The sequence below is a fragment of the Bipolaris maydis genome (assembly GCF_028858645.1).
Source record: "Bipolaris maydis strain C4 unplaced genomic scaffold PSV08scaffold_3, whole genome shotgun sequence".
NCBI lineage: Eukaryota > Fungi > Ascomycota > Dothideomycetes > Pleosporales > Pleosporaceae > Bipolaris > Bipolaris maydis.
In genome coordinates, this window is record NW_027093859.1 from 2,181,396 (window position 1) to 2,205,406 (window position 24,011).

At 52.3% G+C, this 24,011-nt stretch overlaps 9 protein-coding genes across 9 annotated transcripts; 4 read left to right on the forward strand and 5 right to left on the reverse strand.

The window, feature by feature from the left end:
* Positions 1 to 373: 373 nt before the first annotated feature.
* Positions 374 to 2,540, forward strand: PSV08DRAFT_218310 (uncharacterized protein). The gene is made up of 2 exons (XM_014222142.2): positions 374 to 2,063; positions 2,115 to 2,540. Exons 1-2 carry the CDS (start codon positions 617 to 619, stop codon positions 2,135 to 2,137), a joined length of 1,470 nt encoding a protein of 489 aa, XP_014077617.1. The 5' UTR covers positions 374 to 616; the 3' UTR covers positions 2,138 to 2,540.
* A 713-nt stretch (positions 2,541 to 3,253) lies between these two features.
* Positions 3,254 to 6,395, reverse strand: PSV08DRAFT_197576 (uncharacterized protein; the record flags this gene model as incomplete). Its single annotated transcript, XM_014222143.2, has 2 exons — positions 3,254 to 4,531; positions 4,577 to 6,395. 2 exons carry the CDS (start codon positions 6,393 to 6,395, stop codon positions 3,363 to 3,365), a joined length of 2,988 nt encoding a protein of 995 aa, XP_014077618.1. The 3' UTR covers positions 3,254 to 3,362.
* A 1,644-nt stretch (positions 6,396 to 8,039) lies between these two features.
* Positions 8,040 to 9,455, reverse strand: PSV08DRAFT_277308 (thioesterase-like superfamily-domain-containing protein). The gene is made up of 7 exons (XM_066092537.1): positions 9,314 to 9,455; positions 9,109 to 9,249; positions 8,944 to 9,032; positions 8,873 to 8,881; positions 8,601 to 8,768; positions 8,522 to 8,541; positions 8,040 to 8,469 (listed from the first exon to the last, which is right to left on the reverse strand). The coding sequence occupies exons 1-7, from the start codon at positions 9,414 to 9,416 to the stop codon at positions 8,139 to 8,141; spliced, it is 861 nt and encodes a 286-aa protein (XP_065949626.1). The 5' UTR covers positions 9,417 to 9,455; the 3' UTR covers positions 8,040 to 8,138.
* Positions 9,456 to 9,760: 305 nt separating this feature from the next.
* On the forward strand, positions 9,761 to 10,244 carry PSV08DRAFT_348869 (uncharacterized protein; the record flags this gene model as incomplete). The annotated part of the gene is made up of 3 exons (XM_014222146.2): positions 9,761 to 9,812; positions 9,877 to 10,006; positions 10,190 to 10,244. The coding sequence occupies 3 exons, from the start codon at positions 9,761 to 9,763 to the stop codon at positions 10,242 to 10,244; spliced, it is 237 nt and encodes a 78-aa protein (XP_014077621.2).
* PSV08DRAFT_408136 (uncharacterized protein) lies at positions 10,174 to 11,896 on the reverse strand. The gene is made up of 3 exons (XM_066093795.1): positions 11,829 to 11,896; positions 11,341 to 11,762; positions 10,174 to 11,219 (listed from the first exon to the last, which is right to left on the reverse strand). Exons 1-3 carry the CDS (start codon positions 11,864 to 11,866, stop codon positions 10,357 to 10,359), a joined length of 1,323 nt encoding a protein of 440 aa, XP_065949627.1. The 5' UTR covers positions 11,867 to 11,896; the 3' UTR covers positions 10,174 to 10,356.
* A 1,596-nt stretch (positions 11,897 to 13,492) lies between these two features.
* On the forward strand, positions 13,493 to 17,929 carry PSV08DRAFT_369217 (uncharacterized protein; the record flags this gene model as incomplete). The annotated part of the gene is made up of 6 exons (XM_014222149.2): positions 13,493 to 14,949; positions 15,004 to 15,786; positions 16,599 to 16,875; positions 16,932 to 16,981; positions 17,051 to 17,183; positions 17,264 to 17,929. The coding sequence occupies 6 exons, from the start codon at positions 13,493 to 13,495 to the stop codon at positions 17,927 to 17,929; spliced, it is 3,366 nt and encodes a 1,121-aa protein (XP_014077624.2).
* A 207-nt stretch (positions 17,930 to 18,136) lies between these two features.
* PSV08DRAFT_31215 (mitochondrial carrier domain-containing protein) lies at positions 18,137 to 19,677 on the reverse strand. Its single transcript, XM_014222150.2, has 5 exons — positions 19,339 to 19,677; positions 19,254 to 19,274; positions 19,072 to 19,203; positions 18,837 to 18,984; positions 18,137 to 18,729 (listed from the first exon to the last, which is right to left on the reverse strand). The coding sequence occupies exons 1-5, from the start codon at positions 19,424 to 19,426 to the stop codon at positions 18,228 to 18,230; spliced, it is 891 nt and encodes a 296-aa protein (XP_014077625.1). The 5' UTR covers positions 19,427 to 19,677; the 3' UTR covers positions 18,137 to 18,227.
* Positions 19,678 to 19,840: 163 nt separating this feature from the next.
* PSV08DRAFT_277376 (mitochondrial glycoprotein) lies at positions 19,841 to 21,279 on the forward strand. The gene is made up of 5 exons (XM_014222151.2): positions 19,841 to 20,081; positions 20,134 to 20,249; positions 20,303 to 20,782; positions 20,836 to 20,983; positions 21,040 to 21,279. Exons 1-5 carry the CDS (start codon positions 19,898 to 19,900, stop codon positions 21,060 to 21,062), a joined length of 951 nt encoding a protein of 316 aa, XP_014077626.1. The 5' UTR covers positions 19,841 to 19,897; the 3' UTR covers positions 21,063 to 21,279.
* Positions 21,280 to 22,549: 1,270 nt separating this feature from the next.
* Positions 22,550 to 23,770, reverse strand: PSV08DRAFT_277386 (uncharacterized protein). Its single transcript, XM_014222152.2, has 2 exons — positions 23,596 to 23,770; positions 22,550 to 23,545 (listed from the first exon to the last, which is right to left on the reverse strand). The coding sequence occupies exons 1-2, from the start codon at positions 23,639 to 23,641 to the stop codon at positions 22,773 to 22,775; spliced, it is 819 nt and encodes a 272-aa protein (XP_014077627.1). The 5' UTR covers positions 23,642 to 23,770; the 3' UTR covers positions 22,550 to 22,772.
* Between the last annotated feature and the right edge of the window lie 241 nt (positions 23,771 to 24,011).

The window sequence follows — 24,011 nt, forward strand, 5'->3', positions numbered from 1 at the left end:
CGCCTTCTGCCTCACGCAATTCGCTTTGCTGACCCCGTCCATCGCCCCAAGCCCCTTCTCCATCACCAGCGCTCATCAACCCCCTTCTCCTACCCATTGCCTTGTTGCTCGGGAGGAACGGCACGCAACACCAGACGTTCCCTTATCTGAGACACCGGATCGCTGCCGACAAGGTTTGACGGGCGAGCTTTCTTTACTTGGGCCACTTTCTTCATCTCTCGACCTCACCTCACATCCATCGCCCCCGAGCGAAGCACACTATCACATCCATCCACTCACCCTGCCCGACTCTCCTGCTCCATCACAACACCATCACCTACGACTGCCCACTCTGTCGAGGCATCCCTTGTCCGACATCTGCACCCTCTGCACGCCCCAAAACTCCGTTCACGTTCCTGGCGACCTCTCCTCCACGCACCTTCACCGCGCTGTCGCGGTCCCCTCCAATCCGCCCTCACAGCACGCTTTCTTTCACGGCCCCCGCTGTACATAAGTCGCAAAAAATAATCGAGATCAATTGAAACAATCTCAACATCGCGTTTGCGCGCTCGTCGACTGTGAAGAGCGTATTATAGCCGTTGAAGACTCAAGACCCAGAAACTCATACATAGAAGCCATGTCTGCATCACCCACCATCGCGGCTTCCTCGACCAAGCGTCCGCTCGAGGAGCCCTCGTCGCCTGCCGGACTCAACGACCAGCCCGATGCCAAGCGCCCTGCCCTCGACAAAATGGTCAAGGATGATGCCCCCAGCGCAGACGCCATCGACATTGCGCAGCCAGTCAAAGCAGAGGCTGTTGCTGTTGAAGGCATCAGCGAAGAGCAGGCAAAGGTGGTACCCGTCGCAACCCCCGCCGTTGAGAATGGTACTGAGCCTATCCAGACGGACACTGTTGTCCCTGATGCTCCCTCTATTCTTGAGACCCAGCCCATCCAATCCACATCTGGTGCCAATGGACGCCCTGTAAATTCCAACCAACAGGTCGACGAGACCAACTGGCTGCATATACGCGCTTGCATTGGCACCAGCGAGGCCGCCACCATTATTGGTAAGGGCGGAGAGAACGTGACCCAAATCCGACGTTTGTCTGGCGCCAAGTGCACCGTCAGTGACTATTCACGAGGTGCTGTTGAACGCATCCTTACTGTAAGCGGCCAAGTCGATGCTGTGTCCAAGGCATTTGGTCTCATTGTACGCACTCTTAACCAAGAGGACCTCGAGACCCCTTCGACGTCTACATCCAAGGCGTACCCCATGCGTCTGCTCATTCCCCACATTCTTATCGGATCAATCATTGGTAAGGCTGGCGTTCGTATCCGCGAAATCCAGGAGGCTTCCAATGCAAAGTTGAACGCGTCCGACACACTCCTTCCTAACTCAGGCGAACGTTCGCTGATCGTTCTCGGTGTTGCCGACGCCGTGCACATTGCTGTGTACTATGTTGCTCAGACTCTGGTTGAGCAGCTGACCGAGCGATTCGGTGGCCCTGCAGCCTCCCAATACGCAACCCGCAGCGGTATGGCTGCCAACGTTGTTCCCGGTGGCATGTCTGTTCAACCATATGTCCCCCAGCCTGCCGGAGGCCAGTACTCCCACCCACAGAACTTCCGCCGTCAAGAGCCTGCTCAGCGTACTCCAGCACATGGCGGCGGATACGGGGCTCCTCACATGCACGGCCAGCCTCCTCAGCAATCGCCATATGGTCATCCTAACATGCCCTATGGCGCTGCTTCGCCCAGCCGCGGTCCCTATGGCGGACCTGCTGCCCCCACCCCCTATGGAGCTCACCCGGCTGCGGCGCCTGTTGCACATGGTGCCGCTCCTCACGCGCCCGTTGGTTCCATCCCTGGACAGCCTCTGACGCAACAGATTTTCATTCCCAACGACATGGTTGGTGCCATTATCGGAAAGGGAGGTGCCAAGATCAACGAAATCCGCCAGCTGAGTGGCAGTGTCATCAAGATCAACGAGCCTACTGACAACAGCAACGAGCGTCTCGTCACCATTACAGGTACACAAGAGTGCAATCAAATGGCGCTGTACATGCTGTACTCGCGACTAGGTGAGTGGATTCATCTCAATCGGAGAGGTACCAGAGACTAATGTTTTGCAGAATCGGAGAAGCACCGTATCTAAGCGCATGTGCTTGTGACATGGGATTGATTGTTTTGAGTGCCAAGATCAGAAAGTGGTACAGAATGAGTACAGGGCCTCTGTTTTGTCTTGTGAGGGGGAAATACATGTGTATATGGGAACAAGGCGTAGCGGTATATTTTCCTGTTTCTTCTTTTTCTTTCATGTTTGGGGCCTTGTACTTTTAAAAAAACACGCTTTCTCTACTTTTGGTAAGCGCAAAAGATTGTTTGGCCTGGTAGAGTTTGCTCGTGAAATGGGAGGAAAGGAGGGATTCTTTTCTTGGGTGTGTGGGGGACCTTAGTCGTCGTGATGGGCGAGGAGAGGTCCTTTTACTGCCTGCCACATGATTTGCACATATCTGGTAATCTAGTAAAAGCTCAACGGTGTTCTTTTTTTTTTACGGTGCTACCGTTTTTTGTAATAGTTGTATGGGTCTGCGGTTTCTTCAACAGATATGCAATATTAGACTGAATTGATTCTTGTTTATGCATGTTACTTTGTTTGTGATTGTGATGCGAAGCGGAGGAGGAGGAGGAGGAGTCAAGCACCAGATTAGTATACTACAATGTATCTCGTCATGGGAATCTCATGTACATGAAGGAACAAAGGTCAAAAATCGTTACCACACTCGTAGCATACCCCTCCCCCCCCCCCCCCCCCCCCAAACCAGATCTTATCTATTCAACCTAACGTGATGACATATGAAAGTGTACATCATGATCCAGAATATCGCCATTTTAGTTGTATTTCGATTCAAGAGAAAAGAAGAGTAAATACTATTTCTACATCTATTCTTTCCCCAGTGAAAATACATGTGTACAAGGATGAAGTGGTTGAGCTTTGGATTTACGTCTCATGTATTAGAGCAACTGTCACGTGCGTCAATTATACATATGATGAAGCGTCACTCACATGCTAGCTTGATGCGGTAGAAGAGCATAAAGAAAGATACAGTGTTGTCGTCAAAGCCTGTCTGTAGTAAAGTGTGCACAAAACATTCTGACCAAGAATATTATAATCTGGAATCCGTCTATCAAACACAATGTGTGTTGGATCAGGCAGGCGCGATACATCACTACAAGTAAACACAAAACACAAGGCAAGACAACGAATCGTATAAACGAATTTTGGATAAACCAAAAGAACACATATAATCACATTGGAGAGCTACGTAGGAGGATCCGGTAAAAGAACGGATCCCGTTATTTTTTTTTTCTTGCGCTTTTCATCGACCAGTCCCAATCGGACTCATGAAACCATTGCTACCACTTGTTGCGCTTCGAACCATCATGGGCTTGGAACTTTGGACAGGACTCATGGGATCCCGCTGGCTCGAAGTTTGGCTCGAAGTACCCGAGCTCAAACTGCCACTTCCATGACTGCGGTTGCGTCCATTGACGGGTCCAGGGGTATTGAAAGGATTACCAAGCACATAGGGGGCCATAGAGGAGGGCTCATCGAAAGCGTCAGTGAAGCCAGATACGTTGGAAAGCATTGACGAAGAGCGACCGCGACCACCACGCATGGAACCAGGTGTGCTGTTCATATGTGAGTTGAGCGATGGGAACGTGAAGCTGGCGAAACCGTTGTTATGAGGAGACATGCTCGTGCCAGGGAGATTGCCATCAGGTGTGGTCGGAACAGACATGTGTTGTTGGGCTTGCTGAATCATGAGCTCTTCGTAATGCTGCACGGTTTGCATGATTTGAGCAGTCGAGAGATTTTGCTCTTCAGTTCGCCTTTCGTAGTTGATGATGTTGCTCCGATATTGATGCTCGACTTCAGCGCGCGTTGCTCGCAAAGCTGCACGTTCTTGCTCTCTTCGTTGCTTGGCGGTGAACCCTTCAGCATTGGCGGTGACAAGACGGTCATGCTGCTCGTTGAGCCTGGTTTGACGCTGCTGAAGACGCTCTCTCTTCTGGTAAGCGTTGTTGATGTCACTCTGGACGCTTTGAACCTGGCGCTCAATCTCTTCCTTGGTCTTGTCGAACTCGCTCGCAACCGCATTCTTGTTGTCACGCTCCTTCTTCCATTCGGCTTTCTTGGCTGCGGCTTCCTTGGACTCGTCTTCGGGAATACATCCCAGATTCTCTGCTTGAAGGGCGAAATCTGCAGCTGCATCATCGGCCTGGCGAATATTCTGGGTGAACTGGAGGACACGCTGGCGTTGGCGTTCATCACTGCCACCGGCGTTGGCAAGGCGGTTTCCGAGAGTATCCACCTCTTTCTTGATATTGGTGATGGCAGTCTTGTGGTCCTTTTTGTTCCGCTTCAGGCGATTGCGTTGCTCTTGTAACTGCTGGTCGGCTGCCGCAATAGAGTTCTTCAATGTCGTAGTAGGCGAAGAAGGCCGTAGGGTCTGATGCGCTGGCGGGGAGGCAATAGAGGCTAAAGCTGGCCGCGTTAGCAAAGAAATATAGCACAAACTGTCATTCTTACCGAGCTCGGTGACAGGGCTGGCCGAGGTAATAAGGCTGGCTGAGTAGAAGACTTCGTTGTCGTTGGTCCGGACAAACTCGCAGTAGTAGTTTGACAGTGCCGTCAACCCAAAAATCTCTCCTACCCAATAGCCCGTTCCCTCCTGACCTTCAAAACCGACAGGTTCGCTTTGCCGAATCCGGGTAGAGCTCCAATCAGCGCCATTGACACGGATGTAGAATGGCTTTGACTTGTCTATGCCGGATCCAAGGCTTGAATCTTCCTCATTCTGCTCCTGAATGCCAGCTCCACCAGCTAAACTAACACGAAATGAAATGTCGGAAAAGCCGACTTCTGAAATCCAAACACGATCGTCTTCCGGTCTCCAAACAGCGTTTCCAATGTGATTTGCGTCTTTTGCGTTAGCCTCGTCGGCATCGTTTGCCGCCCGGCTACTCTCCATTTCTTTTAAAACAGTAACTTTTGTACTTGCAAGGGCAGCCCAAAACGGCTGCTGGCTCCGAACATGAGTGGCTTGCTTTCTCTTCCTCCTACCACTACTTGCTTTATCCTTGTGTGCGTGTACGGCGGGCGACGGCCCCGGGGGGCGGCCGTCGGTACTCGAGGCATTGGGGACATCGGCAGCTGGTTCATGGTTAATTGAGTTGGAGCGTTGAAGCACACCAGATTCGGGGTCTGTCTTCTTGCCAGTAGGTAGAGTTGTGTGTTCTCGTCGAGACAGAGAGCGTCGGATGATGCGAACGACACCTTGGGCTAGAATATGAATACCCAGGAGGCTGCGAGGCCATCCATGGGGGGTTGAGAAGCTTTCCAATGAGGTAGGCGTACTCGGAGGGCTCGTCAAAAATTCAAGGCCTCCCCGGGCGAGCCCTGTCCAAAGAAAGTGGACAATGTGTTGCCGGAGAGGCCTAAATCTGAAGACGTGGCTGGTGAAAATAATAAGAAAGCATATGACAATGCTATTGGTTGTGCCCTTTTTTCCGGCTGCAGCTCCTCCCAGGGCGATGGCAATGACGGCCTGTGCCAGGTCGAGGAAGAAGTTCTGGGCAGGAACCCACAGCAACAACCATATCATAAGAATGACGGTGTCGGCAATGATTGTGGTGAAGAGCGAGGGCGTGCCGCCGGAGCCCTGGAAGATGTCGGTAAAGGAGGGAAAGGCAGAAAGGGCGGAGAGGGGGGTGCCAGCCTGGGGCGGGACAAAGGTGAGGGTAGCGAAGAGGAACTGAACGACGGTGAGGACGGTTGGGGGGAGTTGGAGGAGGATGATGAGGATGGCGAGCACGTCCCGCAGCGGACAGGACGTGAGAATGGTGGCGGGGACAGAGAGCATGGTGGTCATGGACAGCGAAGCGTGCTTGGAGCCTGTGGTGTCTGCGCGGCGGAGGGTCGATGGCATGGGGTCAAAGGGGCCCGTGGCATTATCGTAGGGGCGGCAGGCATCTGTGGAATTGTCGTTGGAGGCGTCCGAAGCGGCGCGCGTGCGGTCGTGTGAGCGGGCGTGGGGGGCAGCGGGAGTGGTGATGGCGGAGGAGGCGGAGGGGGTGGCCGACGAGGCAGAGGACGACGAGGCGGCGGCGGCGGCAGGCATGGTGGCAGTGGGGGCGTCGTGGTGAAGGAGCGTGTTTGCTGGCGCCGTGTCGCTGCTGTCTGCTACATGGCCGGGCTGGGGCCTGGGCTGTGCCGTAGTCTTCCCATTGGGGGTGTTGGCACTGAGGGCCGGGTTGCTCTTCTGCTTGTCGATGCGTCTGCCGGGGGCGGCAAGGCCATTCTCGTGTCGCTTGTCGTGCGCCGCGGTCCTCTTCGACTTTGCTACCATAGACGGCGGTGCGGGTGCGGGTGCAAGCGGGCAAACGTCTCCCCGGCGAGACTCGACTGCTGCACAGGACGAGCCAGACTGGAAGACTGAGAGCCGCTGCTCGGGTGGGTGCTGTGAGGGCGAGGGGGGCGGCGAGGCGAAGGGGCAAGGGCGTCGTGTGCTGGGCTGCGAGGGATGAATGGGGGAGCAGGAGAGAGTGAGGTGCCCTGCGCGTGGCTCCTCGCAGCTTTCCGCCTGGTGCCAAGCCGCGCTGCTGTCTGCGCAAACGTCAAGCGCAAAAAGGCAGAAAAGCCATAGCAGTCAACCAGCACGGCGTGCCTTGATGGTGCCACCGCGCCCCCCTGGCCAGGGCATGCATTGCCGCTGCATTGCCAGTGCCAGTGCCTTTGCCGTTGTCGTCCGCCCTCGCTCCTCCGGCCTGCCCCCTCTGCCGTACCGTGGTTTCACCTCAATCGCACTTACTCTCTCTCATACGCACATGTCCACGCCGGCACATGCACCGCACACACGAACAATGTACACCTGGGCACATGAAGACGCCTGGCGCCGTCGATACCCACCCCAGCCGAACTGACACCGATTTCTCTTGACGATGCCGATCCTGGCCACCAACCCACGATGGTTGCTGTGCGCAAGACATGCAAGCCAGACTGCCCGCACAGAGGCCTTGGCTGCGTCTGCGTCGCGTCGGGCGGGCCCTGCCTTGCCATTGTCTGCATCGGCTCCATGGCCATGCTCTTCCTTGCTGTCGTGCCCATGCCCGTCCCCAGCATCATCACCACCATGGCATTCGTGGGCGGGATTCCGCCGGCCTCTCTAGCATGGCGGTTCATTTGCGGGCGCCGGGACCCCCCTGTGCCACAGCCCGCTCCGGGCAAGTAAATGTCGCGCTTTCCTCTCTTGACCGCATGCCATGAAGTCTCTGCAGCGGGCACCCCCCCGCCAGCGACGCCGTCTATTACTCGCGTCTCTTCGTCTTGAGCGCGCAGAGACTTGGTGCGGCGGTTGCCACCAGGCCATGTACATAGTACATACACATGTACCTAGCCTGGCCGTGCTCGTGCCAGCTGTCTAGACGGCACCAAATCTAGCCCCTCGTCAACGAGGCTCGGGCACGCGGTTCGGCTGTTGCAAACAAAGCCATCGGAGCATTTGCGTCCATGTGTGTGTATCTTGGATTGAGGCGAGCATAGCGCGCAAGCCATCCGTCCGCACATCCATGGCCTTTTCCGCAATCTGCACAGTGCCGGCGTAGAAGCTTAGCCCAACTGCGCCAATGGCAGCGGGGCAGCGTTGCAAACAAGGGAAAGCTTGACCATCACGCGTCCAACGGGCGCGCAGATCCCCACAACAGGCAATTCCCGTCGCCCATCACGTGCAGATCCCTGCGCCGCCATCATACCACCATCTCTCTGCATATCTGCCCACTGCACCTATCCTGCACGCCAACTTGCATCCTTCCACCCACCCTCAGTGCCTCTCTTCTCCGCTGCTGCTATGGCATGATCCAGAGCTGCCTGCAAGAAACCCCGCATATTGCATCGACTAAACTGCAGCCGACATGACGTGATATGCATGCAACGCCGCCCTCGACCAATCCTGCTCACCACTACACCACCATGTATACTCGTCCTCTGAGCAAAGCAATCATAAACTATCACTCATCCTTGTATTATGTTTTTTCTCGCTCACAAGTCCCGCTGTCCATGCTATGGCCAGTCTCAGTGATAGGCTGTTGCAGGCTTATGCATCATTTGCACTTCCAAAGTCCTCCTTAGCATCTGGCCTGTCCCAACTACCCTTCTCCAGCGCTCTTACCCTATCCAACAGCGCCCTGACCCTACCACTGTTTCTTGCCTTGGCCTGCTCCTGCAAATTGAATGTTTCCTGGAACCTTTCAATCATAAAAGGTGGCAGTGGTGACTTCCTGGCTGTTTTGTAGTCGTAAACTACAATGTCTTCAATACAACGCGCTGCCGGCCGACGATGTGCCTCTGACAGAATCATGACATCGAGAATGAAATGGTCACTGCCTTGGCTAGGCTTGTTGCGGAGTTTGTGGAGTACCGTGACCCTAGTGGCGCACGTGTCAATACGGGACTGCTTTGTTACGCCGGCAAACACACCTGTCTGGCCATGTCATTGGCTGTGCTCGGCATTAGTAAACAGACAAACAGAAGCAAAGAGTAGAATGCCTCTACTTACAAATTTATAGTCCGTCTTGATGCTCCGCAGAATCAAGCCAATGCTCTTTGGTGTCATGAGCTCCAACCACTCAGCTCGATGCTGCGGGTCACCAGCCGCAAAGTTCAGTGTCCAGTTGACCCGGGCAGACTCTGCGTATCGATTGTACATGACATTGTTCACGTGACCTGGAAACGATTAGAAACTTTCCCTGTATACAGCGAGGCCACCAAGTAAATACCCTTTGAGTTGATCAGCAGTCATTCACTACTAGCGCGTTGGAGTCGGCCTACCATGCTATCCTGCGCGCAACCAACATCCAAATTAGCAGTCGTCTACCGAAGTCTCGGATGGTGAAGCTGACCATCTCTCCCCAAACAACCTCTTGCCGGTAGAGTCCACGCCATTGCTTGCCAGTGAGGAAGCCTTCGCTTCCGGCTACGAGTTCTCTCCCTTGGTAAGCATGAGCAAGTTAGCACCTTCGTCACGCACAAACACTAGAAAAAAACGTTTCAAGTCGAATGCTCACAATCTTCTGACGTCTCTTGCAATATCGAGCCGGCCTCCTCGACTTGGGCTGGATTGATTCCAAAGCTAATGCACTTCCCAATCCGCAGCTTGACATCTGAGAGCCATCTTGGACTGAGAGCAGCCGTGGCAGGTGCGTTATCTGTATGCACAGTACATGGTGATTAGTTGGCCATGTCGTACCTTCCTAAAGCATATCTACATACCACTTGATGTCGACTGATGTCGCTGAAAAGAGACACGCTGCAAACCTGGAAGCTGCCTAATCGGCTTCACCCCACAGACAATTGATCGCAGCAATGGTGGCATGTTGACAAACAATAATACACAAAAGCTTGAAAATGCGCTGCAAAAGCAACACGGCGAATCTCGAGATGGCAATGTGCAGATAGCGGCAAAGCAGCCGAGGTCCCCGCTTCTCCAGCTCTCCACCTCGACTCGACCAACCTTACGTACCTATGTACCTACGTACATCAGGAACCCGGTCCGAGCACATCCTGCCATCACACTACAACATACCTCGTCGTGCACCCAGCGAACGCCATCTACAACGAAAAGGAAAGCACCAATTCAAGTATACAAATATCTGGGATTTTTTTTCTTTGCAAAAAAGAAACAAAACTCTATTCCACTCCTCCCCATCTACTCCAGACATGACTACTCCAAACCCAGCGCTTCGCCATCAAGTCATCCGGATCTACAAGGGTCCGTCGTACTTCCGCACCCCCCCCCCCCCAATCTTTACCAAACTTATACTCACATGAAACAGACTTGCTTTACATGGGCCGAGAGTACCCTCAGGGGTACGATTACTTTCGTACACGTCTACACAAGGCCTTTGCAAGCCAGCGGCATTTGACCGACGAGGCCAAGATCAAGCAAGGTATTGAGAGGGCAGAGTACGTGAAGAAAGGTTGGTCTTCTGATAGTCTATCCACTCGGGCACATGTTCACTGCTAATACATGTACGGTTTAGAAATTGAAGCTTTGTAAGTTCAAGCCATGAAAAAGAAAAGAAAACATTTTGATTTGAAAAGCAATTTTTTTGGGGGGGGGGGGGGGGGGCTGACGACATAGTACAGATACTATCTCAAGCGTTATCGTACTCTGCGCCAGCGCTACGATACAGGTGCCTAGCCACTGACAAACACGAACTAACATCTGCCAACGATGGCCTGCCGTAGACCGGGATATCACAGAAAAAAGAGAAAAAAAAGCTCAAGAAAACAGAGGTAACGCCAATCAAATCTCAAACCTTTTTGCACCACCAGATTCCAATTTCAAGACACTCGCCACTTGAGGCTCCTTTTTGCTCGAGCAGGTCGTTGATCATGGAATTCCAGTAGCGCTGCCATTCCTCCTGATTCTTGCCGCTGACATCCTTGAGCAGCGGCTCGAGGCTTTCAATCAATTGAATAACAACAAGGAGCGCTGTGTGCCGCAGGGCCGCTTGTTCCTGCGTCAGGGTAGAGCCGTCCATGGTTGACCCGCCCATCTTGAGCTTCCCAGCCTCACTCCCTCGTCGCTTCATTGTATCGCCAGCTGCCTCGCGTTCCCAGCGCGGCTCGCCAAGCGGAATCGCCACCCGGCGGTTTTCTACCTCGCACAGTGTCTCCGTCTCCTGGAGCAATATCTGAGAGATGCGCGAACACGGGGCGGGAGAGAGTTTGCGTCGGCCCAGGGCTTCTTGGATCCACGCATTTGCATCTTGGAGGTACTTGTTCTGGACGTCGGTGAAGGGCGTCGTGTGTGAAATAAGAAACGTTCCAGTCGATACGGCACAGGCATAATCCTGGGGATTCTTGCCTGGCGGAGGCGGAGGATGAGGCATGATGGAACGGATAATGTGATCAGTCTCCCACATCTCTAGCGTGCCGCCAGACTTGAGAATGCGGATGCACTCGTCAAGCGTCCTTTGTGTTGGCGGCCCCAAGGGGACTACCATGCTCATATCTTTCATGACTACAATGTCAAACTCTTCATCGTCAAACGGCAGTGGCAATTTGCGCAAGTCATGCTGCATAAATTTCCAGTCAATGCCCTGGCGCTGCAAGTCTCCGGCTACATGGACAATGTCCAGTCCGGTAAAAGAAACATCTTCGTAGCCCTGACCTGGTTCATGGTCAACACTGAGTGGCAGCTAAGGGTGTGCAGACATGGCGAAAAAAAAGGGAGTCGCAGGCCTCTATCCGGACAGGCCGGACAGGCCGCCAAGGTCAGCAGGTGTACGTACCACTCAACCATTCGTGACAGACAGCCGACCAGTATCCTGTGCCGCACGCGACTTCCAAGACTTTTTTCGGGGCGTGTGATGGGGTCGAGCCCAGGGCCCTCCCGAAGACGGCCGTGGCAAGAAGCGTCTGTAGATTCTGGCGGTGGAGTTCGGGAAGATCGCATGGCAGCGGGTAGCCTTGAGCGCGTCGGATGTATCTGCGGCCATGGCGCAGGATGAAGGGTTCGTTGGGGGTGGTGCCGTCGTCCTTGGTACTCAGGGTCGAGTTGCTCGACATGGAGCCCCTGGTGATGTCCATGGTGGGGTGAGGGCGTGGGCCAGTCGAGGCGGTGGTCGAGGACGCAGAGATGGTTCTACCGAGGGCGTCGGTGGTGGCCAGATCCCATTGCTTTGCTTCGACAGTCTTTGGGCGTGATGGAGGGCTGGCCGTAGGGTTGGCGCCGTAGTAGCGGTACTGGCGAGGAAATTAGCCCAATGTAATTCGAAACAGCGTCAGCAGAGTCCTTGCCAGCTGCCAGTCTCCCATCGAGACCGTCTGGAAACGTGATTAGAGTTATCCAGCCTACTCCGACCCTTGCCCCACTGTTTTTTAGCGGGAGCGTGATATTGGCCTTGTCCCTGGCCGTCTGATAAGCACGTGTAGGCGAGTCAGCAATCAACGAGCGGGACAGCAGAGCAGCAAGAGCGGTCGTGGTAGCAACGGTGCGCAGTGCAGCAGCGGAGGGATGTCAGAGCAGGCCAAGGTGTCAGCATAGTTGGTTGAAGCGCGTGTGTGTGAGTGGAATGTGTCTAGTATGTATGTATGGGGAACGGGGGTTTTCAATGGATGCATCTCGGTTTCGCAACCGGGTGTACAAGGCCGCTCAGGTGAGGAGTTCTGGATCGTGCCGAGGAGACATCTCCAATCACCGTCTGTGGCTGCGTGATGCCCCCCGGATTTCCAGGGCAAATCCGCTGGGCAAAATGTGGGCGCTGTGACCGAAGCTGTTCTGGAGGGCCGCCGTATGCATGGGCGCGGCATCGGCCGACAGTGCGCGCTGCAGGTGATGGCGTCCATGATTTTCGTAGGGAGTGTCTCATAGGCTAGCAGCAGCAGTATGTGTGTGTGTATGCACATATGTCGGTACATGTATACTCGGTATACACATACGTGTGTATGATTGCGTATTTGGGCCCATGGAGCTTTGGCAGAGGACCCAGCGTCTACTGCCACTATTACCCTGTGTGTATGTATGTATCCATACATATACACATGTACGCATGCATATCTACGTAGCGACTATTGCTGCTGCTGTCCCATGGAGCCCTCATAAGCCTGAATGCCCGCGCGGACCACCTCGCTGAGTGTGCCCTACATGTCCTGTAGACAATGCCTCCAAAGCAACACTGTCCGGGAGGTATCCCCACCGGTCACACACTGTTGTTGCTGCAGCCCAGACACAGGATGCGTGCACTACCAAGGCCGGCGCGCGAGGGGACAGATGTGTCGTTTCAGCGCACCAGATCGACGCTTCCACCAATGTCACGTGTGCCGTCTAGCGGCACCCCCCATGCATCGGGCAAGGTTCGACTCTCAGGCTTCACGTATCGCATCACTACGCTCTCTATTCTTCACAGCGCTGCAGTTGGACCCTCTCTCCGTATGTCTGGTACAATTGCGACTGACAGAAAAATACTGCGCGCTCTCTGACATGCTCCGCTCTTGTAAGTACGCTGCTTTCCACCCGCTTCCACCAGCACCCACTGCAGCTCCAACCTCTTTGATTCCCCGCCACCCCAAAGCTGACTGCTTCAGAACAATAGCCTGCCGACATATCAATACACATAGCAGCGCCCCGGCCCTTTCACCGCCACCATCCCGAGCCTCGAGCGAACCCTAACCCGCGCTCACTGCCGACTCCCCGCTTTAGACCACCACCCTCACTTGCGAACCACCGGCGCCTCCAATACATGGTGCACAGCTCCCGCCTCTGATAGCGCGTGCTCATGTCGAGGAGTCGTAAGGGCGTCCATGTTAGAACGAAGAAGATCGCGTGCCCGAACCCTACCGCCTGCCCGACGCCTTCATTAGCCATAGCGACCTGGGCCTTTCACTCTCGATACACACGGCCGCCTGCGGGCCCCTCGAAAGCATCCGCCGGAACTCCCTTAGATGGCCGAGTACTCGGTCTACCCCAGGGGAACCGGCCAATCCTTTTTTCCACGACACACTCAGAACACACGAAACCTTCCCACCCGCGCCCGATCCCCCACAACTAGCGCCCGCATCCCCTTCAATAACCCCGATACCCCTTCGCCAGCTCGATCTCCTGGGCGCCAATCGTCTCCGCAGCAGTTCGGTATGTTCAACCAGGGTCATGGGCACCAGGGCCACAACGTTATGATGAACGGGCGGACAGGGCAGCAAAACTATGCTGCCATGCAAATGGGCCTTGGCAAGCCTTTTCAGCACAATCAGCATCACCAGCATCAGCATCAACATCACCAGCAACATCAAGATCTTACTGGAAACAGTCATGTCGGGCAATACAACCACCAGCATAACATCTCGAGCGGGGGCATGTCCAACGTTCAGCCCCACTTCACCCCCGGTCATCTCCAAAATGGTACCCCAAACAGCGTGCACAGCGGTCTCAGCAAGCCACAGACTGAGCATTGGCAAGAGCAATTGAAGCTGCACCAAACAGCGCGTGAAATGACCCAGGCCCACTCACACGCCAGGATTCATCCAAGTGTCAGCAAGAGCGTCGTAGCTGGAACAACCAATGGGATGCAGAAAGAGGCGGACAAGGAGGAGCGCAACAGACCTGCTGCCCAGCGAGCAGAAGACGCAAAAGACCAGCACATATGGACCATCCTCGACTTTGGCGGCCAGAACCTCAAGGTTATTACCCCCGCGCTATTCGCCTACACCTTTCTTACGAAGCTCTACCTCAATTCGAACAAGCTCACTTATGTTCACCAAAAGATTGGACAATTACGGAACCTTACGCATCTCGACCTTTCACTCAATAACCTGCAATATCTACCCCCAGAGATTGGCATGCTTGTAAATTTGAAGCAGCTATTGCTATTCGACAACCACATCGAGAATTTGCCGTATGAATTGGGGTCTTTGTATCAATTGGAGATGCTTGGTATTGAGGGCAACCCGATTCCAGATGATCTGAAGCAGATCATCATGGAGCAGGGCACCGGGGAACTCATCAAGCACTTCCGTGAAAATGCACCTGGACCAGAGGCGCCACCCGAGCGAGACTGGATTGTCCTCGACGAGATCCAGGATACCTCCCAAGAAACTGTGAGTGCGCTGAGCTACAACATTCTGTGCGACAAGTACTGCACGCAATCACAATATGGTTACACGCCCAGTTCAGCGCTTGCATGGGAAAGTCGCAGGGAGCTCATCTTGGCCGAACTGCGAGAGCGCGACGCGGACATAGTATGCTTGCAGGAAATTGACCAGGAGAGCTTCAATGAATTTTTCCGAGCAGCACTTGCACATAACGACTACAAGGGAGTCTTTTGGCCCAAATCCAGAGCACGCACCATGGCCGAGAGGGAAGCTAAGCTTGTTGATGGCTGTGCCATCTTCTACAAGAATAGCAAGTAAGTGAACTGAAACGTGCATCTTTCTATTCGCAAAATTGCTGACTGGTATAGATATATCCTGCTTGACAAGCAACTGATCGATTTCGCCAACACGGCCATCAACCGACCAGACATGAAGGGCGAGCACGACATTTTCAACCGCGTCATGCCACGAGACGACATTGGAGTGCTCGCATTCCTCGAAAATCGAGCTACTGGGTCAAGATTCATTGTAGGAAATGTACACGTGTTCTGGAACCCCGCATTCCAAGACGTCAAGCTCGTGCAAGTTGCCATTTTGATGGAGGGAATCACCAAGTTCGCGACACAATGGACAAAGCACCCACCTTGCACAAACAAGGTGGTATACCAGTTTACCAATGGTGACAATGACGAAGTAGCGGAGCCAGATCCGACCCAGGAGCCAGGACCATCCAAGGTGTATACCGACCCCGCCGACATCCCGGTGTTGCTGTGCGGTGACTTCAATTCACTGCCATCTTCTGGTGTCTACGACCTTATTACCAACGGCAACATTTCGAATGTGCACGCTGATTTGGGAAGCCGGAAGTATGGTAACTTCACACGAGACGGAATATCCCACCCTTTCAGCCTCAAGTCTAGCTACGCATCCATTGGCGAGCTGGCATTTACAAATTATGTTCCACACTTCCAAGGAGTATTGGATTATATTTGGTACTCGACCAACACTCTGCAAGTGGTTGGCCTGCTTGGCGACATCGACAAGGGCTACCTCCAGCGAGTGCCAGGCTTCCCTAACTACCACTTTCCCAGTGACCACGTGGCTCTGTACGCACAATACATTGTCAAGAGCCGGAAAGAGGCAAAGAAGGTGTCTGAAGTCGACTTTGGGCCAAGTCGAGATCGGAGGAATTGACCGGTGTCGAGTCGGTCGGCCTCCGGGCATGTCAATAGGCTTGTGGTATAGCGTTCTCCATCGTTTCCAAGGCGTCGTTTACTCGGTGTTCGGTTGCTATCGTCTGCCCACAGCACTTTGGGCTTTATGGTGACAATTCAGAGTTGGCAATTGCGGGGTGAGTGGCTCAATAGACGGTGGGCAATGTGGTCATCCTGCAGGGGCATGGGCAATGCCAGCGGTTAGTACACGAATCTCACATGAATGTTTGTTGTTCTATGTCTGGAACACGCTTTCTTTGGTAGCCTGACGACAGAAGGACCACTACTCTCTTTTCGGTGTGCGAAGCGTCTGATTGGTTCTGCGATAGGTGTTTTTTCTTTTCGCGATATGGGTTCTGTTTGATCTATTTTCTGGGTTTCTCTTGCGTTCTTCTTTTCTGCATTGTATCAACTAGGTAGTCGTTCCCCTAAAAAAAGGCCGAGTCGCTTGCTTCCGAGCTTGTCTGACTAAGGTTTATCTGTTCAAGACAAAGTTTGATCATGTGATGAATGCAATGAATGCCATAAATGCGAACAAAGTGAAATGGTGCAATTGAGCGAAAGCAAGCCGATGTGGACGTGGGCCGATAGCCACCAATGGGTTCATGAGGTGGGATAAGGGGCGACAATTCGCTGGGTGGGGAGCAGGCTAGTTGGTGAGGGGGAGGTCTTAGTAGACTCGCTTGACCGCCGCAATGATGGGACCCACTTGGACAGCATCAACGTGCGCTCCTCGACTACTCCCCCAGGGCCGCGCAACACGTAACTCTTTTGCACACACTCTCTTTACACCCTTCTTGCACCCGCCTGTCCTCTCACATACACGATACCATGGCAGCTGCACCACCCGCCTCTGAGCTTAAGCTCGACCCCAAGTATGACGATTACGATTATCCCACTGTTTCTCCCACCGCTCAGAGTGGACATCCTGGTCATACCACGCCTCAGCAAGATGCAGCTCTGGTCGAGCTCAGGACTGCCTTGGAGCAGGCTGGTTACACCAAGAACCTCGATACTCTGACTCTGGTACGTCTATGAGTACCTGTGAGAGTCGGTCGACCCCTATACTAAACATTTCATAGCTGCGATTCCTCCGCGCACGAAAGTTTGATGTCGAGCTCTCGAAAAAGATGTGAGTGCACATTGCTACTGCATACAGGAAAAAAAAGAGGTGTAGAACAGGCCTGCTAACAGGCTTCAGGTTCATTGACTGTGAGAAGTGGAGGAACGAGTACGCTGGCGTGGGTGTCGAGGAGCTTGTCCGTACTTTTGACTACACCGAACGGCCCCAGGTTTTTGAGTACTACCCTCAGTACTACCACAAGACCGACAAGGTATGTCTACAATCTGCTGCCAATAAATATGGACTTGTCGAAGCCATATGTCAGCGACCAGACCGCTAACTGCTCCGTAGGATGGCCGCCCAGTGTACATTGAGCAGCTCGGCAAAGTCGACCTTGGCGCACTCAACAAGATTACAACTGAAGACCGCATGATCCAGAACCTCGTGTGCGAATACGAAAAGATGGCCGACCCGCGTCTGCCCGCTTGCTCGCGCAAGTCTGGTTATCTACTTGAGACATCATGCACAATCATGGACCTGAAGGGCGTTGGTATCAGCAAGGCAACGTCTGTGTACGGCTACTTGGGCAAAGTCTCCACCATCAGCCAGAACTACTACCCCGAGCGCCTGGGAAAGATGTACATTATCAACGCACCCTGGGGGTTCTCGGGTGTGTTCAGCGTGGTCAAGAAATTCCTCGACCCCGTCACAAGCGCCAAGATTCACGTATTGGGTAGCGGATACCAAAAGGAGTTGTTGGCTCAAGTGCCTGCGGAGAACCTGCCCGTAGAGTTTGGTGGAACTTGCCAGTGCGAGAAGGGTTGCTCATTGAGCGATGCGGGCCCTTGGTGGGACGCCCAATGGGCAAAGGAGCCCAAGTGGGCAAAGAAGAATGAGGGTGATGCGATTAACAACACTGCTATCCCTCCCCAAACGACTGAAGGCACCCCTGGTGCTGCACCTGCTGCGCCAGCCGGTACTGAACCTGCTGATGCGCCTGCGCCGGCCGCTGCTTAATTGTTTTGCATGGCGATCAATAAAGGAGCTAAAGGCTTTGGAGTATGTTAGTTGTCTGGTGTAGTAGTAGTAGTAGTAGTAGTAGTAGTAGTAGTAGTCGTAGTAGCAGCAGTCGTAGTCGTAGTCGTAGTAGCATGGCGGGTTCAAGTTGTGAAGCATATAAGTATAGAGTCAAGAAGCTCAAAGCAAGTTTTAGAGCACGAAAGCGCATCCTTTAAATCCATGGCCATTGGTGAAGACTCTATTCAAGAGACGCCGCACTTTCCTGGCCCCTGCCACTCTCCCACTTGATTTTTGACTATATGTACCTGCCCTGGGGATCCAGTCTATCCATCAAGTCCATAGACTTCTCATACATGGTGAAGACGATGCCACCACTAAGAATCAACCTCCCCAGCCTAGGTAGAGCCCCCGACCAAAACGTGAGCAGCCCCTCATCCTTGAATATTTTGACCGCACAATCAAAACTATTCTTATACGAGCTCCTCGCCTCTATCGACTGCATCCTCGTCTTGACCGTATCAATCGGCATAGTCGTGTACACCGTAACGATGCCCGCCAGTCCTCCAAGCCCAAATGTGCTAATCGCACCGAGTTTTTCTCCAGGGGCAACATATGACTGCGCCAGTTGCTTAAACGACGTGTAACTCGAGAAGCGCACGGCTGAGTTTGCAGCTTGACGCGCGGTTGTGGGTAGGAAACCCTGGAAGAAGCCTCGTATGCCTTTTTCTTGGGCGATGACCTTGGAGCCGTGCAGGAAGCCGCGCATGCGTGGGTTTGCGGATTTGCGGTCGTCGATACTAGATGGAGAGAAGAATGGTCAGATTGGAGAGGGAGAGGGAGAGGGAGAGCGTGTGAGGGGGGGAGTAGAGGGGTGTGGGTAAGATGTGTGTATATATATACGTACAGTTGTGTCTTTATACTCTCAAAGGGCGTGACTGCCAATAGCGATTCTGTGGCTCCAGCCCCGAAACCCGCAATAACAGTTGCGGGACCTGAGACTTTGCCTTCGGCGTCGGCGAGGAGGTTCTTGTACATGTCGAATGCGACGAAGCCTGCATAATTTTTGTGTCAGTTCCAGTCAAAAGGAATGAGAAAAACCCCCCTCCGAGAGACATGTCTAAGCATGTGTGGAAACGTACGTATGCCAGCCTTGAGCGAATTGCCAATAATCAGTGTCGTGCATCCTGCGTACCATTGCTTTCCAAATGGCGGCCATGGCAGCTTCTTCCCGTCTGGTAATCGTCGGTTGAGCTGCGATCGTGTCTTTGCGACTATGTACCGGTCAGTGCGGTGTGGGTAAGATGGATTATGTAGAGCGTACATTCTGCGGGATATGTGATTGCTGGAGCAAAGAGTCAGTATGCTGTCTTTTTTTTTGTCCGTTAATCGGAACGGTGGATGTTTACAAATTTCAACGGCGCCTGCTGTTGCGCCTGCCAGGATGGAGCGCATCGCACTTGGCTTCTTCTTCTTCTCTGATTGTGCAGTCGCCATGATGGCTGGACTGGGCTCTACAGGAGCTCACTGGATTATGTGCGACGGTGAAGTCGGACTTTTTTGCGCTCGCAGACCGCGGCGTCCTGTGGTTAGCGACTCGAAATAGTGACGTGACGTAGTATTGATATCGTGGCTGAACTCGCAGCAGGTGAAACACAGGTATTTGGGTTCAATTGCAATTTGTGAAGAAGATGCAAATGTCACTTTTGTGCGCCCGAACGCCCGCGACCTAGAGTACGTATTGCACTCGAACTTGTTTGCATTATTATCCACACGCGGAGGTAAGCAGTCGGCGCCGCAATTCGGCGCCAAGCCCATCCCACCTCACATCAACCTGGTGGTCCCCGCAAGCTCGGGCCCTCGAAAAGTTACGTCTCCCGCCGCCTACGCATTTGTCGCTCTTCTTTCTTCACGAATCAATTGCTGCCATCGTGTTTTGCAAAGCCAACCACAAACCCTGCAAATACAATGCTTTCTCTACGAAATCTCGCCCGCAGCGTCCCGCGGTCCGTCGCTCGCTTCTCCACAAAAGCAGTGCGCCCGCAAACTGCGCTGCGCCAGACGGCTGCTTTCCAGCCAGCATGGACTGCCGCTGTGCCCAGACTCACAGCCTCTTTCTCCATGTCTGCAGCAAGAAGAGAAGATAGCGGTAGTATGTATTGCACATATTTAAAATAGACTACATTGGCTAATGCAAATAACAGTCAATGAAGAGCTGGTTGCGAAGCTGCAGAGCGAAATCGCCATGGAGGAGAGCATGAAGGAGGATGAGGATCTCTCGGCAAACATCAAGGAATACCTTGAGAACAGCCCCTTTGAGGTTAGCATTCTCAGATATCTGGATGTGCATAGCCAATACTCACATTGACATAGATTGAGGACCAGGATGGCAACCAAGAAGTCGTCCTGACCCGCACGTACAATGACGAAAAGATCCGCATCACCTTTACCACTGCCGACCTCAACACCAACCAGCCTGGGGATGAGTTTTCCGAGGACAGCGCCATGTACGACGATGCCGATATGGATGTGCAGTCTGGAGGCGCAAACACCAAGGGTGCCATCAACCAGGGCAAGACTCCAGATGGAAACATCCGTGTAGCGCCCGAGGACCGCGTTGCTCCTGCTGACCGTGAAGAGCTCGAGGATGACTACGAGAACGACGAGTCACAGCAAGGCTTCCCTGCCCATGCTAGCATCCGCATCGAGCGTCCCGGCAAGGGCGCTTTGGCTATCGAGGCTACTGCTCAGGATGGCGATTTCCTGATCGAGGATCTCTACTACTTCCCATCAGCTGATTTGGCTGACCCTGCCACCGCTGAGAAGGATTGGGCAAGGCGTGCGCTCTACACGGTATGTAGCTACGACTTGAAGTCTTGACCCTTCTTAGATCTAACTTGCAACAGGGCCCTCCTTTCAACAACCTAGATGAGGACCTCCAGATTCTGCTTGAAAAGTACCTCGAGGAGCGTGGCATCAACACTCGTCTTGCGCTCTTCATCCCAGACTACATTGATCACAAGGAGCAGAAGGAATACGTCAGATGGCTGAACAGTAGGTCACCCCACATGATTTAACAAGAAAGGGTTTGGCACTAACATAATCATTAGACATTAAGAACTTTGTCGCATAAGTTCGGACTGGACTACTCCACAGCCATGTGTAAAACACATTGGCACGACGAAACGACGCTTCGATGAGGGTAGAATGAGTCCCTTTTGTATAATCTAGTAACACATAGTGAGGTGTTTTTTGTAAGATAGCTGGTAAGATATCTCTTCTTTATGCCACTCGAGGTCACAGTCAAAGATGCCTTGTATTGGCCAAAATGAAATGAATAAAAGCGTTTGAAAGTTACTGTTGTTGTAGTGTGAGGAGATGATGTTTGTCGAAGCAAAGGCCGACCTGCGGCACAGTGCTTGCTATTTTATCAGTGTGTTGCGACAAAGACAATGTGTGCCAGCCTCCAAGAACTTACAAGACCGTCCTTTCGTCAATGAATGCTCACGCATCAATAATCATTAATAATTAAAACAACCAAGACTTTCATAGCGAGCGCACATCCATTCTTACAAAAGACTGGAATTCTGGACTTTTTCCTATCAGGACCGTGTTTTTGAATATTTTGACTTGGTGAAAATCTGTGAGTTAGGTGGATCTTGGCCAAAGTAGAGAAGAGGTGGAGATTAGATTTTTGATGGAGGAAGAAACAGCCACGCACTATGGTGATATCCCTCCATGTGTAGCGGAAAACCCTGCGTGGCGGCATACCGGTAGTGATTCCACCACAACAAGGTCAAGCACAGCTAAAAGGCGCAGAAAATCTCGGAATAGAAACATCGACTCTAGAACTGTCTCTGTATCTAGTCTCATCGCCAACCAAGTTCTGCGTGGCTGGCATTACGACAATTTTCTGCTAGCATGCACGTCGCTGTGTTAAAAAGCTCTTAAACCCTTAAGATGCTATCTTAATTTATTGTAATTATTGCTTAACCCTCTAAATGATTAAGGTGTCTTTAATGCTGTAAATAAATAGGGAGTAGTTGCTAGAGAGTTAATTAACAACGTTTATAAGATAGCTAATAGCCTAGCTAACACTAGAGCGATCTAGATCGGATGTTAGTTAACCTAAAGAACAGTAGATAGAGAATTATTATGCATTAGCTATATCTTAAAAGGTCGAAGAAGAAGTATCTCCGGATGTCCGAACCGTGGACTTGTCTCGGGACACAGTGTGTGTCACACTGGCAAATGGGTACTCCATAGTAAGGGGTATAAAACCGTGCTAATAGGCTGTGATAAAAGTATTCAATTGGATAATAATCTACCCTACCTCTACACCCACACATTTGCCAGTGTTAGAGCTTAGCCTCCTCTGATACCTCACAGCCTACCCCAGGCCACTCTAGCCCCCTCTAGGCTACCTCAGTTATATCTAACTTATCACGCTATATATAAGCATAAGGAACGCTACCTTAATTTAGTAGCTGTTCGTCTACGTGAATACAGACTGTTTACCTTGCATTACTATTATTGCCCTCTACCTGTGCCTATGTCGACCTAAACGTCTTACAACCAGCGTAAGTGTGTATCTTCACTTAGGGACACACCTTACTTATTATATTATATCAAATTACAATAAATTGTACCTAGGTTTAGATTTATCAATCCGAACTCAATACCAGCAAATTAACGCCATGTGACTGCCTCATTTAGGTCTAGAATCTCTCCTGAAACGCTTCTGGAGATTCCTACCTTATCCCTTAATGTAAGCCCAAATGCTAGAGTCAATTACGCAAACCAAGCCATTCAAGCAAATTTGATTGTTGATAAATGTGGCACCTCAAGGCTTCTGGAACGAGGGCTTTTTCTCCATGTATTCTTTGACCCTAGAATCCACCTTGTTCTCTGTCGTTCTCAAAACGTAATGACTGCGCCCGGCAATGAACAAAGTCCCTCCTATAATGATTGGCCAGGCAATGGGAAAGACTGGAATTGTAACAATAAGCAAGCCACCTCGAACAAGTCGGCCACGCTTTGGGGAGTGATAGGGGGCCTCGATATGCTTCAAATGCCGCATGCTACAGGTCGCCAAAAGTGGCATCTTTTGCGTGTCGCTTGGAAAGAATTCCAACACCAAAAGTCGGAACACAGTTCGTGCCAGCCACCAACAGTTGTGATGTAGGAGGGAATAATCCGGCACCTCATCATGAAGAATGACAACGAAATTTGCGAGATCTATCAGTGTTGGGTATTGCGGTCGCAAGAGACTTGTGTCCCTCTCGAAGCTGATTTGCGCGATATCCTTATCGTCTGTGCATCCAAGGGCGCTTTCTGACGGGGCAAAATTGATTTTGAGGCCTGCACGTTTCCTTTCGGCCATCTTGGATCCAGCAATGTCTCCCATGCGCTCGAGTCTAATCCAGGAGCGCTCTTCGCCATGTGGAAGAACCACACAAAATAGAAGGTATTCGTGCATTAAAGAGGTCCTCTTGCGTCGCCAGATTACATCGGTTATATATCCTTGAGTCTTATATTTGATAATATGGTTGATGATGGTAAAGCCATCTCCAAGAGGCATGCCCTCATTTTCTAGGCAGACTTGTAGCGCAGAGCCTCCATATATTTAGTTTGGAATATTCAACTTCGTTTAGGAACAGTCTCACCTGGAGTACTTCTGGAAGGATCTTGACTCTGAGACGATTGGCTCATGTCTGGAGAGTGCAAATGACGTTAACTTGAGGAAAAAGCGGGTATTTCGCAAAATACAGAGCTAATGGGTAGTAGTTAGACTAAACGGGTTACAGACATGTATGTGTTGTGAAGATTGCGTCGCTTGATTACCATGGTCACCAGGTGCGGCGGTTGCCTTGTACTTATGCTAAGCAGGAGCAACTTTAGACAACTATACTAGGAAACAGGGGTGATTCTTTGCAAAGTCTGGTTCAATAGCTCAACACTTTAAGCACTAAGTTGACGAAGAGCTCTGGAGCCTGCGATTTGCGTGGCGCAGCTGCGCAGGTTAATCTTCATTTGGGAAATATTGACGAAAGGTGGCGCAGCTGCGCAGGTTGGTCCTAAG